Source organism: Thamnophis sirtalis, unplaced genomic scaffold (assembly GCF_051295495.1).
Source record: "Thamnophis sirtalis isolate CommonGarterSnake01/CBP01778 unplaced genomic scaffold, rThaSir2_p1.2 scaffold_3, whole genome shotgun sequence".
In the NCBI taxonomy this organism is placed as follows: domain Eukaryota; kingdom Metazoa; phylum Chordata; class Lepidosauria; order Squamata; family Natricidae; genus Thamnophis; species Thamnophis sirtalis.
Window position 1 is genome coordinate 88,469,114 of NW_028261383.1, and position 20,211 is coordinate 88,489,324.

The 20,211-nt window shown below is 37.7% G+C and overlaps 1 protein-coding gene across 1 annotated transcript; it reads right to left on the reverse strand.

Annotated features, from left to right (window-relative positions):
* Positions 1-564: 564 nt before the first annotated feature.
* On the reverse strand, positions 565-19,189 carry MYOZ3 (myozenin 3). Its single transcript, XM_087707822.1, has 7 exons — positions 18,987-19,189; positions 11,852-11,944; positions 9,599-9,753; positions 8,839-8,907; positions 6,799-6,949; positions 3,815-3,992; positions 565-1,867 (listed from the first exon to the last, which is right to left on the reverse strand). Exons 2-7 carry the CDS (start codon positions 11,934-11,936, stop codon positions 1,696-1,698), a joined length of 810 nt encoding a protein of 269 aa, XP_087563948.1. The 5' UTR covers positions 11,937-11,944; positions 18,987-19,189; the 3' UTR covers positions 565-1,695.
* Between the last annotated feature and the right edge of the window lie 1,022 nt (positions 19,190-20,211).

The window sequence follows — 20,211 nt, forward strand, 5'->3', positions numbered from 1 at the left end:
GAGTAGGATAGGCCTATCCTAGTGGAACAAGGCAGTTAACCAGATAGCCTGGACCTATGCCATTAAGGGCTTTAAAGGCCATAACTTACATCTTGAACTGTATTCGGAAACATTGATAGCCAGTGAAATTTGTGCAGCTGAGGTGCAATATGGGCTATCCTTAGGGGCATCAAAGACTGTTTCCGCTTCTCTGCTTTGCATCAACTGAAGCTTCCGAATGGACTTTAAGGATAGCCCCTTACAGAGTGCATTGCAGTGGACCGGGTGAGAAATGACCACAGTTGCATAAATGCAGCTGTCCAAAATGAATATATATTCTTCAAAGTTTGCAGTCTGGTGGAAAGAGTAATAAACCTATCCTACCATGCATTTTGACTTTTAGGCCTGTTGACATAGCTGAAACTCAAATTGTAGCATTATAATATTCATGTTCTTACTCTGGCCATTTCAGTTTCCACACTTTTATAAAGAAGGTTGAACATCGACAATTCAGAGAAATGAGTTGCAAGACAAGAAAAAACAGTTGTAATAGATGTGATTTTTTTTTATTTTCTAGCAACTCTTACAACATCTAGCTTTGATCTCTCAAAAAAAATCTGGGTATTTAATTAAACATAAACAAGACATTAACATAAATCCACATTTGACCTGTCATTTTTTTCAAAACAACAAGAACAACAACATGAAATTCAGTTGCTTTCTTTTAAGTTTAATTTCAACCTACTTTATTTTAAGTTAATTTCAGTTTAGATGGCTACCCATGTAATGAAATGGATCTGAGTAGCAATCAGCAGATCACAAAAGAAAAATAACACCTCAATAAATCTGTAAACGGTAACAAAGTTTAAAAAAAGTTTTTTTTGCCATCATTAGAACCAGGCTTTGTCACATATTCCTGAAAGAATAACCAGGACAAGAAAGCTGTATGAAAGGCCACCAGTGTTGGGGCAAATCTAATCTCAAGTCACCAGGAGAGAAAAGCTGTTTTCCTGGGTCTTACCAGATGGCACCCTAATAGCGGCGTGTGGCTTGCCTCTTCTGTTGGATCTGATAAGACAGGTAAACACAACCAGAGAGGTTTTATATGTCCTGCATACTTTTATACTACTACCCTGTTTCCCCCAAAATAAGACCTCCCTGTATAATAAGCCCAATCAGGCTTTTGAGCGCATGCACTAAAATAAGTCCACCCCGAAAATAAGCCCTCCCTGAAAATATTTCAACACAGCAGCAGCCATGAGGTGACTATGCTCGCCACCTCCTACACCTCAAAAGTAATAAGACCTCCCCGAAAGTAAGGCCAAGTGCTTATTTGGGGTGGGGTCCAAAAGAAAATAAGGTCCTGTCTTATTTTCAGGAAAACACGGTGTATCTTCTCATATCCCTAGATATATGTTCATTTTAAAAATGTTTTGGGTTTTTTGCTCTTTGAGTTTAAAAATCACTGCCACTCCTTGTTTCAATGTTTTAAGCAATCATCCTACTATGAACTGCATGGTTTGTTACAGTTTGTGGTCAAAATGGCACCAGGCAGGAGTGTTTAACAATAAGCCAAAGCTGCTATTTTACTTTCAAGATGTGAGAAGATTTGTCTATTTTATGCTAAAAAAATTCTCTTCTGGCAATTATTGGTTAATAACTGGGTGTCAAGCAGGCATTGATCTTGGGATAAGAGATACAACTATGAGGCAGTCTCTACAGATCCTCTGATTCAGGCATAACATGTATCCATCCTTGAGGTGTTCTGTTGAAGCTGGGTCTATCTGAAAGTAGCACCACATCATTCATGGCATCTGCAGGAGGCATAAATACATCAAATCCAGGAAACGTGTCAATCAGTAATGGCCCACCAAATGGTGTAGGAGTCCTGCAAGGAGGATGAAAAGTTTAAAACAGTTGGCAAACAAAGCATTCTGAAAACCTAAGTGGGAAAAATATTTGCTGCAGATACGACACAATCTGCAAGTGTCAAATGCAGCTAGCCGTTAGCAAATTAAGCCACAATTAAAATGTTTCTCATGGTTTGCTACTCAATACTTAAAATGTTCTGGCCAAGCAAGTTTCATTGCGCTGTGTTCATATTAGGGCTGCAAAACTAATCAAATGTTCCATTTGAGTTTCTTCTCAATTTCTAATACTAGATTCATTCTGTGAACTGCTTATCAGCTTCGCAGATAAGCAAGTGAACTTGGTGTGAAATGCAAACACATTTCTTTTGAACCGTTTGTGTATACTGTTTTACAGCCATTGTGTTTTCTGCAACATACATTGGTGTGTGGGTGTATGCATGTCTGCTTGTAAATGATCACAAAACAAATAATGCATTGTTCTCGACCAATAGTCAACCCCAGAATAGTGAATCTATTGTCAAAATCTTATTTTGACCTCGTCCAGCGAAACAGTTCTTTAATTCTGTAGTGAAATAACACAGTGTAAATTATACGGACGAACAATGGAGTATTTTCAATTATGCGTAAATACTATTTCAGGCATCTTTTGCTTCCTGATGTCATTTTTGCTACTTGGGAGGAATCTGAGAGCTCACAAATTGGTTATCCTAAACTGTGCAGAAAATCATGGATTATGTAGGTTGCCAACTTCTCAAATGGATGAAATTGGGCAGAATTTGTTTCCAAGCAAGCTCCAACAAATGAAACAGTTGCTGTAAAATTTGTAAGAAATATATAGGCTGAAGCCATTTAAGCTATTTCTGTTTTATATTACCAAATGCCTACAAATGGAAGCTTGCAACTTTTGGCATCTTCTGACTCTTTGGAGACTCTGAGCTTATTTTTCCTTTCCGTGAAATCTGTGAATTGTTTTTGTTCTTAGGTTTTGTATAGGCGGGTGGATCTGAGTGCAGAGAGAGAACATATTAGAGCAGCCCTGGGCATTTTATGGCTCTTGGACCATATCCAGCCCTTCGGCTGTCCTTGTCGGGCCTGCAGTATTGGAGGAGGCAGCCTTAGTGGCAGGATGTCCCCAGAACAGTGGCAGTGGCTCTCCATAACAATCCCATTTCTCATGTGGTCCTTTGAGAAAATTAATTGCCCATCCCATGGTATATAAAGAAGACCATGTCATCAAGTAATCTCCATTGTTTTTAAATTATGGTTCCATGCATTTTTGGGTGTTCTGCTCTGATTTAGGTTTAGAATATGTAAGGAAGCCTTCTTAGAAATCATAGCTAATAGCTCAGAGTTTCCAAAATATTTGTTATTTACAATATATCTAGGTAATTTTGCATTAATATGAGAAAGGATTAATTAGGATAGCACAATAGTTTAATGCATATTCCAGGGCAAGCATTTTGAAATGTCACCTTTGACGTTCAGTGTGGTCTTCTAGAGTACCAAACTTCCTATCAGTCCAGGTCATTATTGTTCCTGGAAATGCCTCTTCCTGCAAGGCTCACTGGCCATAAAGTCCTCTCAATGATTAAAGGCTCTGTCTTCTGTGCTGAGCAGACTCTCAGAAAAACAAGGAATCTGGTCTTTTAAAATCCAGCAATCACAAAAAGTTAAGATGTTTATGAGTTATACCCATAGCAGCTTTAACCGGTGTGGCCAATAGTGAAGGATACAAGTGAGCAGCTTCTGGAAGGATATACATTTTCTACCATGCTTTAAAGAGCTAATATTTAAAAATATGCCTATCGAGTCTTATAAAAAAGGGGTAAACAACCTGATTACCATCTGTAGTTTGTTTATACATACATACATACATACATACATACATACATACACACACACACACACACACACACACACACACACACACACACACGCAAAAGAAACAAAGCAAACCTTTTTACCTGTTGAAATTCCTAAGGTCCAAAGTATTCACTTTTCTGGACTCAGGCAAATGGTTTTCCACATCTACCTGGTAATCAGCATTACAGAAGAATTCCTGCCAGGGAGACTTGTAACCTTTGGGGATTGCAGTTCGGTTAAATTTCTCGGGTGGAACTTCTTTTAGTGGTCCAGAATAGCCTGCAACAGGGATTGTCCAATAAAACAATAGTTTTAAGTAATGTGACGCCAAAAGTTCAAGCAACTTTCAAATTATTTTTATGCTTTCAAATTATTATTATTATGCTTATTTCTGGAAGAAGCTAGCTAGCTAGAGAAAGATAGATTTTGGTTCCAAGTTGTAGGAGATCTTCATCAGAAACATGTTCTGCTTCTAGAGTGCCTCTTCAGTGCCACACTCCTTTAACCTTGTTATCAGTGACAGTTGTTGCAGTTTGCCATTTCTTGAATACTTTGGTACTGCAGTGTGTATTTATGAATTAACCTCAACTGTATACCAAAAAATAGTTAATGGCTATCTTTCCTGTTGCACTTCTGCCCTTCATTCATTTTCTCAAGTCGGTGAGTATATCAGAATCAGCATTGACTTCTTTCCAATTAAAGATAAGGCTTCCTTTTTAAAAAAAAGTTACTCATCAGTTTCTTAATCAATCACGATTTGCCAACTATGGATGGACAATCCTCTGCTCCATTTTGATTTTAAAAATGCTCCCACCTCATACTGGAGATGAACCAGAACAGGACTATGACGGTGATGAGGGGCATACTTCAGTATTGTTGGGATAAAATGTTGGAAATGTAGTGTCCCTTTGTCATGAAAAGAAATTCTATGATGGGACAATAATCAAGGAGTTGTTTGAGAAGAGATGATAAGGAAAAATCAGGGACAATTTAGGATTTACAGTAGCCTTTATTGAGAGGTGGCGTGTGTGTGTGAATAAAATAGATATTATGAGATCTCTCTCCATCAAAATCAAACTGCTTTCCTACTTATTCAACAACAAGAACTGCATCAGATGAAAGTGTCAAAGAAATGGACAATGATTCCATCTGTCTGGATGTTTTTGAGTACAGGCGACCATTTATATTCCTCATCAAATCATTAACTACTGTTAAGAAAAGGACGGTGTTCCATCAGTTGTCTTTCCAGGCTGATCACATCTAGGTAAGTCTCTGTTTGCTACTAAAAAACAGTAGGTCATACAGTAAATAACACAGACCTCCCCATGACGATACTATAAACAATATGAGCAATAAGGTAAAGACAATATACTTCAAGTGAGCCTTGTCATGATCATGTGGACATTTATGTCCCCTTCTCTACCACCGCTACTCACAATTTATCCTTTTATTTTTGAGTTTATGATGGACTAGAGTAGCATTTTCCATCTTAGTTCCCTAGCAATAGCAATAGCAATAGCAGTAGACTTATATACCGCTTCATAGGCCTTTCAGGCCTCTCTAAGCGGTTTACAGAGAGTCAGCATATTGCCCCCAACAATCTGGGTCCTCATTTTACCCACCTCGGAAGGATGGAAGGCTGAGTCAACCCTGAGCCAGTGAGATTTGAACCGCTGACCTGCTGATCTAGCAGTAGCCTGCAGTGCTGCATTTAACCACTGCGCCACCTTGGCTCATTAAATACCCTACGGATATGATCAACTTCAAAGTATTCTAAGTCAGCCAATGCAATATGTGGGAATTTCCACAGGCTAGAAAGTCAATGAGTCAAGTCCAGCAAGCCTTTCTTCCTTGATATTAGGGCCAGCTTGGAGTAGTGAAGAGCTTCTTACCTAAGATGACCAGATGTCCTGATTTTGGCGGGACAGTCACGATTTATAACAATTTGTCCCGTGTCCTGGGGCATTTTAAAATTCTCCCGATTTTCTGGCTTCATATTGAAAGCCCAGTGGATTTGCTTAATAAATCCTAACCGGGGCAAGACAAAAGACACCCTGTCTAATCCCTCTCTCTGTGTCAGTACTTTCATTGAAGATATTAAAACATTAAAGCAAGAAAATGGACCCCCCGCGCCCCTTTTACCTCATTTTATAAGAAAAAACGACCAAGTACCATAGAGCTCCAGGAAATACTTGGCTAGAGAAGCCACGAGTGTTCCTTCCTGGATTTTCTGGAGGGGAGGGGCACAGAGGTTGGAGGTCAGCTCATGTGGGAAAAATGGTGGCAAAGTTTCTTTGAAAAATATTTCCCTGACTAATTTCACCATTTTAATTTGCTCAGTTCTTTGTATTAACATCTACATCATTCTGGATTGACTTGGAGTGCTCACTTGTGTCTGCTGGTAAGTGAGCTGGGTTTTTTTCTTTTATTTTTTTAATGTATTTTAAAATAATATTTTATTTATTGTGCATAGGATTTTTTAAAATAGTTTTATTCTGTGTTTTATTTTTTTAAATTGTCTTAGACTATTTAAAAAAAGATTCTATCCAAAGTAAATTGAAGTGAAACCATTTTTAAAAATTCTATGCACAATACTTTGAAATATATTGTGCATAGAAAGAATAGTTTGAAATGTTTTACTTCAATTTATTCTGTGTCAATTCTTTCTTTAAATTGTCTTAGACTATTTAAAAAAAGATTCTATCAAAATACAAAATACCAGCTGCAGTTATTCACTTAAGAACTGTGGCAAGAAAGGTGGTATAATGGGCTTAGTGACCAAAGTTACAATGGCATTGAAAAAAGTGACTGATGACCATTTTTCACACTTAGCAACCATTTTCACACTTAGTGACCGTTGCAGCATCCTCATGGTCATGCGATCAAAATTTTGGTGTTTGGCAACAGTTACAATTTATATATGTAAATTGTAATTATGTTGAAATAAAAAAATATTACAATACTATTTTTGTGTTGTATGAAAATTTTTGTTGTTCCGTATTAAATTTTTAATCAAGCCCCCCCCCCCCCCGGGTCAAAAGTGTCCCTCTTTACCAATCTGAAAATCTGGTCACCTTATTCTTACCTGGAGCAATTGCACTGGGGTTCAGGGCCTTGCTCATCCTCAAGACTTTGTCTGTTTTTTGTGGTACTTGGGGAGGTGCTCTCTTTCCAAAAGCCTCCATGTGATTTATGTCGTTCTGATAGTTCTCTTTGCCCTCTGTGGAGTGAGCAGACTGGCAGACAAAGGAGAACATGCATAAGAGGTAAATATTTTCTATCAGGAAAAATACCTAATTAGAACCAGATTGACTAGAAGCAATGGAAAAACATAGGCGAGAGAAAAGAATTTTTCAGGCAATGTAATGAGAAACTGCTTTTAAACCATTCTCCCCCGTGTGGAAAGATAAATCCATCCATTGCCATTATACATAAACATTTTCTTCCAAAATATCTGCAGTTTATTATTTTTTTCCCAGAAGACTAACTCTACATACTTCCTGCTACTGAAACAATATTGTTAAAGGCTGAAAATATATTTATATATTGCAACCGTATGCTATCATGGTTTCTAGAGTGATTACTTACACATTAACAAAACAGAAAAAAAAGTATGATCAAAAAGACACCGATTTGCATAAAATGTGCATATGCTGAAGTGTATAGACAGATGCAAACACAGATATAATTACTGTAATTTAAACATTTCATATATCTCGCCATACAGGAGCATATGACTTGAACGCATTGTGTGAATGCTGTCCATGTGCTTACAAATTTTTGAACTAACATAGATTACAACCAATGGGGAGGATGGCCAAAAATAGAGGACGGAATATTAGCCCAGGTAAGAAGCATCTTACCTGGGCTAAAGAAAAACAGACCTGGTCTCTTACTCAGTGGTCCAAAGGCCTCTTTTTTGATGAGAGCAACTTTTGCATCTCATTTGGAAACCAAGGACCCAGACTATGGAGGAAGAATGGAGAGACACACACTGCAAGATGCTTGAAGTCTAGTGTGAAGTTTCCACAGTCTGGGTTGATTTGGGGAGCCATGTCATCTGCTGGTGTTGGTCCACTGTGCTTCATTAAGTCCAGGGTCAACGCAGCTGTCTACCAGGAGATTTTGGAGCACTTCTTGCTTCCTTCCGCAGATGAGCTTTATGGGCAGGCTGACTTCATTTTCCAGCAGGACCTGGCACCTGCCCACACTGCCAAAAGCACCAAAACCTGGTTCAATGACTGTGGGATTGCTGTGCTTGATTGGCCAGCAAACTTGCCTGATCTGAACCCCATAGAGAATCTATGGGGCATTGTCAAGAGAAAGATGAGAGACATGAGACCGAACAATGCAGAAGAGCTGAAGGCCGCTATTGAAGCATCCTGGTCTTCCATAACCTCAGCAGTGCCACAGGCTGATAGCTTCCATGCCACGCCACATTGAGGCAGTAATTGCTGCAAAAGGGGCCCAAACCAAGTACTGAGTACATATGCATGCTTATACTTTTCAGAGGTCCAATATTGTTCAATGTACAATCCTTGTTTTATTGATTGCATGTAATATTCTAATTTTCTGCGATTGTGGATTTGGGGTTTTCATGAGCTGTAAGCCATAATCATCACAATTATGACAAATCACGGCTTGAACTATCTTGCTTTGCATGTAATGAGTCTATCTCATATATTAGTTTCACCTTTTAAGTTGCATTACTGAAATAAATGAACTTTTGCACGATATTCTAATTTTTCGAGTTTCACCTGTATACTGTGTTGCGAAATTGGATTTTGCTTCAGGTATGTTCTAATGCAGAACTGTCAAACTTGTGGCCTGCGGGCCATGCCCATGTCCGGTTTAGCGAAGAGGGGGGAATTGTAATATGTCACGTAATGACGCTGTGACGACACAAGTTTGACACCCCTATTTTAATGCATAGGTTTACACATGGTTACCACATTGCCATTAATACCGAAATATTAATTTGGAAAGATTATTCAAACTCATCCGTTTTAACCAAAAATGGCACCCAGGAAAAAGGAGCACTGCCACAGAGGGGAACTCTAAGGCACTAAACTCCAGGCCAACCATATGACACTATCCCAGGTTCTGATCAAGTAACTAAGCATACCCTCCATCCTTTAGTTGTTTCCATTCCATTGCATTCTGGGTGTGAGCCTCCACCTGCCATGTTGGAGGCCTAGAAAGAGAGAGCAAAGAATAGCATATTTGGACAGGAAGAACCAGAGAGAAGACCTGAAACCAGAAATCATACATCGGTTTGCTAATAATCTGAATAAAAGCTTGTCAATTGAATATATTGAAACTTACAAACTAGTAGAATGTATAATGCAGACACCCACATTGTCTACACTGTTCCCATATGGCATTCCCATAACATTAAGCTAACATTAGTTTAGAATCCATATGGGAGATGGAATAATTTCTTCCATGCATAGTATTTGTGTGCAGATGGATAGATGGATGGATAATTAATCAGTAGCTAGTAATTTAAGTTTAATTATAGTTCTTTATGCCAGAAGAGTTTCTCAAGGAGTTTCTACTCCAATCTAATTGGATTTGCTCTAACCTCATAATCTATTCTATCAAGTAATTAAACCTAACCCCGAGACTTATGCTTCAAGCCAAGCAATGACTATGGTATGCATTGGTCTGCCTCCTACAAATCTACCCCAGCTGCTTCAAGATTGGAAAGATCCAGGCTCTTGTGCTTGGAAACTTAACAATTATGATAAAATTACACCATCTGAAGTGAAAAGAAATATTGGTTTGATCAGCTTTAAGTGGGATACCTGCCTTGGCACTTCCTGTTTTTGTTCCCGACTGACATCCCAATAATATTTTTTTCTTAGCACGCTAATATGACTTACAATTTTGTAGCCTGTAGGATTCTCCAGCACAAAACGCTGCACTCTCTTCTGCCTTTGTTGATACAGTCTCGAACCCCTGTTTATGGACAGGGACAACTCCTCCATCATCAAGTCTTGAGGAGTGCTAACCTTCTTTCCCAAGTCTAATTCTGGAGCTGAAGACACAAAGAAATATATACATATACATATACATATACATGTACATGTACATGTACATGTACATGTACATGTACATATACATATACATATACATATACATATACATATACATATACATATACATATACATATACATATACATATACATATACATATACATCATATGCATATGCATATGCATATGCATATGCATATACATATACATATACATATACATATACATATACATATACATATACATATACATATACATATACATATACATATACATATACATATACATATACATATACATATACATATACATATACATATACATATACATATACATACACATACACATACACATACACATACACATACACATATACATATACATTTAGATTAAGAAATACGGGTGCAGTTGTTTCACCCTTTGCCATTCTTTGCACATTTAACCAAAAAGACTGCAGTCAAGAGTGCTTACTAAGTTAAATTGTGTATAGGAATTAGACCTACTGTAATTAGAGAGGGAAATTGTTGCAACAAGAAACTTTCAGCATAATTCTATGTTTGTTTTCCTTGGTGTTTATCCTATTGTTCCCTAGAAGGATCCTTGGCTTTTGTGGCTGAGGATGTGGCCAACTAAAAACAAACTCATGGGCACATCTCTTTTCAGATGAAAAAGAACAAATATTCCTTGAAGCTCTCCTAGCCCTAGGCTTTGCACAATAACTTACCATAATTAATTTAGTGACCGTTTGAAGTTACAACAGCACTGAAAAAAATGACTGATGACTGTTTTTCAAACTTACAACCATTGCTCCATTCCCACGGTCACATGATCAAAATTTGGATGCTTGACAAATGATTCATATTTATGATAGCTGCAGTGTCCCGGGGTCATGTGATCACCTTTTGTGACCTTCTGACAAGCAAAGTCAATGGGGGAAACCAGATTCATTTAACAAGTGTGTTAGTTACTTAACCACTGCAGTGATTCACTTAACAATTGTGGCAAGAAATTTCATACAATGGGGCAAAATGCATTTAACAAATGTCTCATTTAGCAGCAGAAATTTGGGCTCAGTTGTGGGCATAAGTCAAGGACTACTTGTAAAGGGTTGATTGATATCAGATATACCTTTTCTTGCTGATACTCCACTTGTTGATAGAGAAAGGACATATTATGGGCAGAAATGGCTTTGCAGGCACACTGGTGTAGACAAATCTATCTTTACCAAATGTATATTGGCTAAGTCAGTACCAGAGATGGGTTCCTACCAGTTCTCACCTATTTGGTAGAACCGGTTCGTCAAATCTACCGAACCGGTTAGAAGAGGTTCCACCAGTGGACCCAGAAAGCAGGCCACACCTACAGAAGAGGTTCCAAAATTTTTTGAAACCCACCACTGGTCCTTGGATATGATTATTCTACACTATCATGCTCATATTTATAAAACTCAGTGCCTCTGTGAAAGGTAAGGATGACTACTGCGTTTATGGTGCAATCAGAACATTGTGTGTGTTGAAGTTGTTTTAACGCAAACCAAAGATGCCTTTTAAAAAACAAGTTTACATCATATTCTTATGCATGCCAGTGCTGTGTGTGAGGTAATTTAAGGTGGTTCTGACAAGTGTCGTCGGCATCTTCATATCTGGTGACATGGGCGGCAAGCCACTCCCATCTGGTCACATTGGTGGCAAGCCACTCCCACAAAGGAGGCCACGCCCACAGAGTAGGTTCGAACAATTTTTGAAACCCACCACTGGGCAGTACCATAACAAGCAAGGGAAGAATCATTCTGCTTGTTGCTGGTAAGTACAAATCTCTCTTATCAACTGCGTTTTACAATGATATCTGAATATCTTCAATTATTATCAGATCTATTGAAGGTGGACATTAATTCACAATTGCCTGAATTTCACAACACATTCTTCTGAGTCGAATATACTCATAAACAGGCACGTTATGTTAGGATCTGAATTCTGAAACCTTCACAGTTTTGTCTGTATTATTCACTGTATTGTAAGCACCTGCAGCGATATAAAATGCTAGAGAAGCCTATTATCTAGGAAGAATCCAGAAAATTATAGCAGTCAAAGTCAATTTACCCTCTTCTCCATGAATCTCTTTCACAATGGCTTGAATTGGTTCATACTGCTCACTTTTGAGGTACAAGCGCGGAAGGGGAAACATATTTTCAGCTGCAAGGAAAGGAAGATTTGATCATTCTCCGCACACCCACTTATTTTTTTTTTGTTGCCTGCATTTATTTCCAGTGCTAAAGCTTGCCAGGAAAAATAGAAATAGGTACAGAAATTTGATAAATATATAAATAAAGCTGGCCAGTAAACTAATTCTACTAGGCAAAGAGACAGTGTCTAGGTGGAAATAAGAACTTGGCATATCTTTGGTACACTTTGATCTAATGCAGCTTAGAATTTAATTAGTCCTGGTGGCCGCTATCAGTGATCACTGACAATGTCACATTTCTAAGACATCTTGGAAAATGAGCTACATTTTTTTCTCCTTAAAGATAATATTTCACATTTTTCCTTATTGAAAGACATCTAGTTCTCAACCGGTTCTTCAACCTGCCCCGAATAGATAGCAATCTCATTCGGTCATCCTGGCTGTTGGTCAGACCTCTCAACTGTGTATCATCCGCACATTTGATAAGTAGCCCATCAGCTCCATTATCCAACTAATAAATCCAAATGTTGAAAGATATTGGACAAAAGTGAAATCTCTGCAGGACCCACTGTTCAACCCAGCCTGATACAGAGCAATTAGTTCGGATTCTTCTACTGCAATTAGACAGCTAGTCATAGGCACATTTTACTATAATGCTGTACAAACCACATTGTTAAAGTTTATAAATGAGAATATCAACTTCAAATGAAAAAAAGAGTTGGTATCCTGGTACAAAACCCTTGGAAAGCTAAACAATAATAAATAATAAATTTGAAACAATTTCAAATTTCAAATGGGGAGGTAAGGGAGCAAGATGAGCCCACTACTCACAACTGGATTGTTACAATTGTGATAGTTCCTGGATTGTTCTTGGGTCAATGGCATCATAGACACTCACAAAGACACTCTATCTCAAGCTGAGACTGTTAAGAGAGAAGTAGCAGCATAATACTGCCTTGCATTCCAAGAAGGGCCTTATTGAAGTAGCTGATTGGCTCTCCTTGTCTTTCAGCTTCTGGATCTTCCTATGGCAGCAGTCTGTTGCCAGGGCTGTGAAAATAGCTGTTATGCCAAAGTGGAGCTTGGAAGACAATAGAGGGATTCATTTTTAATTTTTCCCACAATTTCAATATTACCATAAGAACCCATCTCTAGGCAGTTTGCAAATCAAGTAATAAAGATCAATAAGCACAAAAACATAATTCTAAGAGAAAGCACAATTGAATGTAGTCCATTGCTGATAAGAAAATAATAGATGTTAATCAGAAATAGCTTGTCAGAAAAAAATGATTTGGGGAGACAATAAGATCTTGAGGAAACTTATTTCACAGATTCAATACCCTTCCTTCCTTCCTTCCTTCTTTCCTTCCTCCCTCCCTCCCTCCCTCCCTCCTTTCTTTCTTTCTTAAATTTATTAGCCACCCATCTTACCATAGGATAACTCTAAGTGGCTTACAATCATAAGCTAAAGAGCAACATTGCTTTTAGGTCTTTACCTCCACCTTCCATAGTGAGGGTAGCACAGCAGCCTCTTGAGTAGAACAGCCAGATCAGCCAGAGTCAAGCTGGAGGAGGTGGCCTTTAGAGTTCCAGACTGATACACTGAGTTATACTTGGGCACTACTCAAAGCCACTTCAGAACTAGCAAAATAGATGTGATATTGCTGAATGTGTGTGTACCCAATGGCATGTAGAGTGCTGCAGGTAAAGGTGAATTTTTCCCTGTGCAGTCATGTCCAATTCTAGGGCACAGTGCTCATCTCCATTTCGTGGCTGAGGGAGCAGCATTGTCCAAAGACATTTTCTCTGTTCATATGGTCAGCATGGCTATACACCAAAGACACATGGAACACTGTTACTGGTACTGAAGTGGTACCTATTAATCTACTCACATTTGCATGCTTTTGAATTGCTAGGTGGGCAGGAGCTGGGGCAAGTCTGCATTTTGAGACTGCTGAGAGTCTGAATTTTGCATCAATTTCAATTTCTGGGTGATCTTCAAAGGGCAGCCCTAGGCATAAGTGATGAGATCTTGTAACTGCTGTAGAGTAACTCCCACTCCTGTATCTGTATCCCTTTGGCTACATTTTCCACCTTCTGATGTAAGTGGAACAGCAAATCCAAGAGGACTTACAAATTGAAGACCTGCTGTTACAGAGTACACCAAAAATAGCAGAGTAGCCATAGAACCACCATAAGGTTGCTAGGCAAATGTCAACTGCAACTGTCAACTGATGAATGACTCTCTCAGTAGCGTCATGTAAGGATTCAAATGTGTGGGAGAGATTACTGAGGTCTACAGCAGGCCTGAGTTGATTGATTGATTGATTGATTGATTGTCGATTGATTGATTTTAAGCTGATATGCCACCAACTCTGTCATGATGGCTTACAACAGGATTAAAAGTTTCATAGTATAACAAACATAACAACACTAAAACAAACATCCAAAGTAAGTCTAAAATAACTTTAGCATTACAATCTTAAATTATCCATGGTAAGAATTTTAAAAATATAGCAATAGCAGTAGACTTATATACCACTTCATAGGCCTTTCAGGCCTCTCTAAGCGGTTTACAGAGAGTCAGCATATTGCCCCCAACAATCTGGGTCCTCATTTTACCCACCTCGGAAGGATGGAAGGCTGAGTCAACCCTGAGCCGGTGAGATTTGAACCGCTGACCTGCTGATCTAGCAGTAGCCTGCAGTGCTGCATTTAACCACTGCGCCACCTTGGCTCTAATCTCATAATACATTAAAGCAATTATAATCCTCTTCAGTACAGTTATCACACATAAGTAAAAGAAAAACCACACGATTAAGAATGAGCCAAGGAAGACAACATTAAACCACCCAAGGTCTTCTGGAACAATGCAGTTTTTAGTACCTTTTTTGAGGTAAATCCAACACACAAAGGGGGGCCGTTGTATAATATTGGACTGGTGGTCAGTTATAATTGGAGAATGCAATCCCAAGGTACCTTGGCACCAAGTTGTAAAGGGCCTTATAGGTCAAACTCAACATTCAAATTGCACGTGAAATGTATTACAGTGCTGGTCTTTAAGCACAAGGAACATATGCTTTAGGTGATTGACACCTTTCACCACACAGACTGCTCAGTTTGTACCCATTGCAATTTCCAATTTATCTTTAAAAGTAGCTCTACTTAGAGTACATTGTGGTAGATGTATTTACTCCATTTAATCCACAACCATTGAAGGAGCTACTGCAAAGCAGTGTGTCCCCAACAACTGACTCATGTAGGTGGTCTGGAAGGATACTAAGACTATGGCATTAAAACCAACTAAAGGAATTGAACTCCAATCATCCAAATATCAATAGATGTCATGTACTAGAACAACTAATATTATTTTCATACCATGCTTTGTGAATCTTGAATGAAGGGAACCAGATAATCAGCTGTATCTAAGATCCTTAGTAGCGCAAACCCCATCAACCTTCTACAAAACCTTCTCCAACAAGGGAAGATTTGTCACTAGGCAGAAATGGTCTAACATGGTGGGTCCCTCACTTTCATCTTGGCTGCCAGGAAGAACAGTTTTCAGCCCACAAGTGGCAGGACTGACTTGTCAAGAACCCTGTTCAAGTTCTCAAACTTCTCAAATACCTAAAGAATCCATGAAAAACCATCTGATTTTGGCTCAGTTTTTTGGGTCAGGAAAAAAGATGCCAGCAATTTAACCTCTTTTTAAAAGTAATGTAATGTAATGTAATGTAATGTAATGTAATGTAATGTAATGTAATGTAATGTAATGTAATGTAATAATATAATATAATATAATATAATATAATATAATATAATATAATATAATATAATATAATATAATATAATATAATATAATATAATATAATATAATATAATATAATATAATATAATATAATATAATAATATAATAATATAATATAATATAATATAATATTATAATATAATATAATATAATATAATATAATATAATATAATATAATATAATATAATATAATATAATATAATATAATATAATATAATATAATATAATATAATATAATATAATATAATATAATATAATATAATATAATATAATATAATATAATATAATATAATATAATATAATATAATATAATATAATTAATATAATATAATATAATATAATATAATATAATATAATTAATATAATATAATAATATAATATAATATAATATAATAATATAATATGGCTGCAATTCAATAGAATCTATTGAACAGACTATCCACTTAAAAAGGAATAACTGTGCATTTTAATTAATTAGTTTTCCCATTCTAAATATATTTTCTTTAACATAAATCCAGTTGACTTATTTCAGGAAACTTCAGCCTTCTTTGAGTTTTCAATTCAATTTGTATGTGGAGAATTCCTTAACTGCAAGGTTCCAGTAACATTAACTGAGCTACAGATGAAGCATTGTGATGAAATAAAATGCAAAATATTTCATTATATTTACTGACTAAATCTGTTATCAGAAAAATCTGCTGCCCTCTCTCGATTTTCAATATAGAGTATAATTCATTAACTAACACCTTCCCGCTCAGTCAACATATTAACATAAGGCAAAGAATGCTAATTAACATTTCTTCAGTTATTTCAATTACATCTTAATTGTCAGTTAGAACAACTTCTGTAAAAGCTGGGGTTGCACAAAAAGAGAATATGTAGAATTGCTGAGCCAAATTGTATTATTTTCTCTCTCTCTCTCGTTTTTTCCATTCTCCCCAAATTCTTCAGGACAATTCATTGTCTGAATTGGTCAGATTTTCTCCTGAGGTCAGAGCAGAACAGCCTGTTTTCTTCTGAATTTAAAACAAAAGTTCTGAATCATGCATATTTGATCCGTAATTTGGCAAATCCAAACTGGTCTTTGTGAGCATGGAATGTTTTGAAGCCAGCTGAGCTATTAGTATTAGTCAGAGGGAAAAAAAGATTAAAGTGGATTTATAGTTATCCACTGACAATACTAAGTTGCTATATAGAATAACCTCTCCCTCCCAGAACTATAATGAACGTTCAGTAATAACTAGCTTATATCCATATAGGCTCTTTCTTAGAAAAGAACTGAATTTGTGGTGATGGCCTTCAGCTCTAAACAGATACTTGTTGTCAAAGCTGATGGTGAAGCTTTTGGAATGGGGCAGTTCTGTCAGGAAGAGCTACACTTCTCTGCAAAAGGTTTCATATGGGACTCCATGTCTTCTTTCTGCTCAGAAAAGCCTTCCTTAAATCTGACACCACTATATTTAGCTGGTGTGACCTGAGAATACTGGAGATGAACTCACAGGGTTAGAAGAAGAAGGCAGGGTTAACACTAAAATCATAAAAACTCCAAAATTGGGAAATTAAAAACATGAACAATTCCTGTAGGTGAACTTCAGATTTTTCAAGCAATGAAGGACTTTTCATCTACCTATTCACTTCAGCTACTATCATTTGCACACACACCAGTCAGCCTAATCTAAAATATCACCCAGGGGTGCCTATTCTTGGTCTTGTAGAATGCTTGACAAAAAATCTCCTGCACTTATTTCTATATGTAGATTTGTGAGCCTGAATACTCATTAGCCCAGAATTTAGGAAAAATTAACATTCCTCATTGTGCAGAACCATTTCTTTATCATTACCTTTTGAAAAAAAAACTAATTTTTTTCTCCACTTGTTCCACTTTAATTTCTTATTTATCCCATATTATTATCAGATGGGTGGTTTCTAAATTTTATATATGAATAAGCAAATATTTACCTTTTATCTCATATGGATATTTGACCCATTTCCCAGTAGAAAGTAAGAAACAAAAGTCCTTGAATTTGCCTCATATCTACCTAAATCCATGACCCTGTTTTAAACAAAAAATAAAAAATAGATATATTGGTTGTTGGGAGAATATTTTTTTCTCTCACAATATATCTAATTTTGAGAGTACAGTCTCACTCTGGTGTGTTCTGAGTCAAACCACATATTTCTTGCTTATTTTTACCATTAATTAAGAGGTAGAGTGTCTAGTATATTTCAATGTGAATAAATCAAGTCCATAATTGGGCTAGATTTTGGTCAGTCTCATTGCCACAAAAAACTGTACAGGTGTATCTGCAGGAAAGCTAAGAAACTACAAAATGCATTAGCCTTCAGTTGCCTAAGCAAATACTTCTGAGCTAAGTGAAGAAAGTACTTCATGGTTTCAAATGACCATCAGCTTGGTTCAAAAGCACACACTTCCCCTTCTGCTGCTGGGAGGACATGGGGGTGTGTGCAACATTCTTCCAATAGCAACTGATGTAATTTAGTGCTGGAATCAGAAAAGAAGGCTAAGAGTCTTCAACCATATATATCTATATATCTATAAATCTTATACATCTATCTGGGAGGAAGTCTTCTGGGACAGAACTGCAGACAAAACTGAGCTAATGGATATCTGAGTTTTGTTTTTCCTCTCTTTAGTAAATTGAGTGAGAAACCATCAGTTTTAGATGAACTTAGGGAATCTTAATATATACTCATCTGCTCTTTTGGACATTATATGTGTTTATCAATGGGCTCTCATCAGGATTTGCCAGCAGTCACAAATTCTCTTCCTTACTTGTTTCTACATTCCAGGTCATCTCCTAGCAGCTCTTTTCTAACGCTGGGACTTCCATTCTTAGAGCTGGGCAATTTGACGTTCTCAGATTAAAGTCTTGCCAGAGGACAATTCTGCACCCAAAGGGTCAACCCTTGGCATGGAAAGGCAAACCTAATACATCTGTAGGCTTTGGATAGGTCTTCACATTCATGTACTGTGATTAAATCCAGTCTTGTTCCCAGCACTAGCTGTTGAAATTCCTTAAATTGTTAACAATCTACTCTTAAACTCTACAAGGCTTTCTCTGTTGCCTCTGAGAGATACACCTGTTGGGTTGTCTAATCCTCAATAATACGCGTACTAAATAAAACTGGTTATCCAAATGACTGGCATAATCTTCCACAGTTTTCTCATAGCAGCTACACCACAAACAAATGCCTCGCAAACAAGATGCAAGCATTGTCCCTACCTGCCCAGGCTCTTATTCAGACCACAGCAGAGCCTCTGTTGTGAAGTCCTGACAGAGCGGACGATTCCCAGGTAAGGATTAGAGCCCCGGATGAGTTTTCTCAGCACTTTTTCTCACCCAAGAGATTCTCCAAAGTCAGTGCTTCCCAGCTGTCCCCAGTCTTGCTCTTGTACCTTTTTTGATCTTGCCTCGCTGGGATGCCAAGTTTCTAATCCATGTTACATCAGACATTTATTTCTGGCTGAGAAAAGGGGTGTGTCCAGCCCAGAGAAGAACCTTTGGGAACTCAACTAGCAGCAAGTGCTGAGGCCAAGTGAAGCATGGAGTGGAAAACGATCTGTCCCTTTACACAACTAGTACCACTGTATTTCATCTGGCCACAGGTTACCTTTCACAGTAAAGTGGTAGGTGCAGAAAGTATTAAGAAATTACCATGTTTCTCTCAAGATTTTGTCTACTTGGCTCACTAACAAGCCCAGAATGAACACCATTTCATTCCTACACTCTAATGCTTACATCAGTTTGAATCGTGGCACGACAAAACCGCGCTCGGCTAAAGCGCGCCCGATTAAACCGCGTCGCTGACATCATCAACAGGGCGACAACAGCGAGCGCGGAGAAAGAAGGGCGCTTTAAATAGCGCTTTGAAAGCAAGCCGATTCAAGTTAAGGTAAGGGTTAGGGTTAGGGTTAGCTTTAGGGTTAGGTTTAGGGTTAGGTTAAGGGTTAGGGTTAGGTTTAGGGTTAGGTTAAGGGTTAGGGTTAGGTTTAGGGTTAGGTTAAGGGTTAGGGTTAGGTTTAGGGTTAGGTTAAGGGTTAGGATTAGGTTTAGGGTTAGGTTAAGGGTTAGGTTAAGGGTTAGGTTTAGGTTTAGGATTAGGTTTAGGGGGGTTAGGTTTAGGTTTAGAGGTTAATTTTAGGTTTAGCGTTTACAGCGTGCTTCTGTCTCCGCGCTGTTGTCGCCCTGTGATGACGTCAGCTACGCAGTTTCATCGAGCGCGCTTTAGTCGAACGCAGTTTTGTGGTGGAACCAGTTTGAATATAGTCAAACATTTTCATGCAAAAGGATACAGCCACAGAAGCATGTATAAATGCCACAGAATGTGGTTGGGCAGACAATGGCACAGAACATTGGAATTGCCCCCTTTCCTAACAAATACAGATCATTTTTCTTTGAAGCTGCCTTTTTTCTTTTTGTGTTTTCTTTGAAATAGAGATAATAAAGC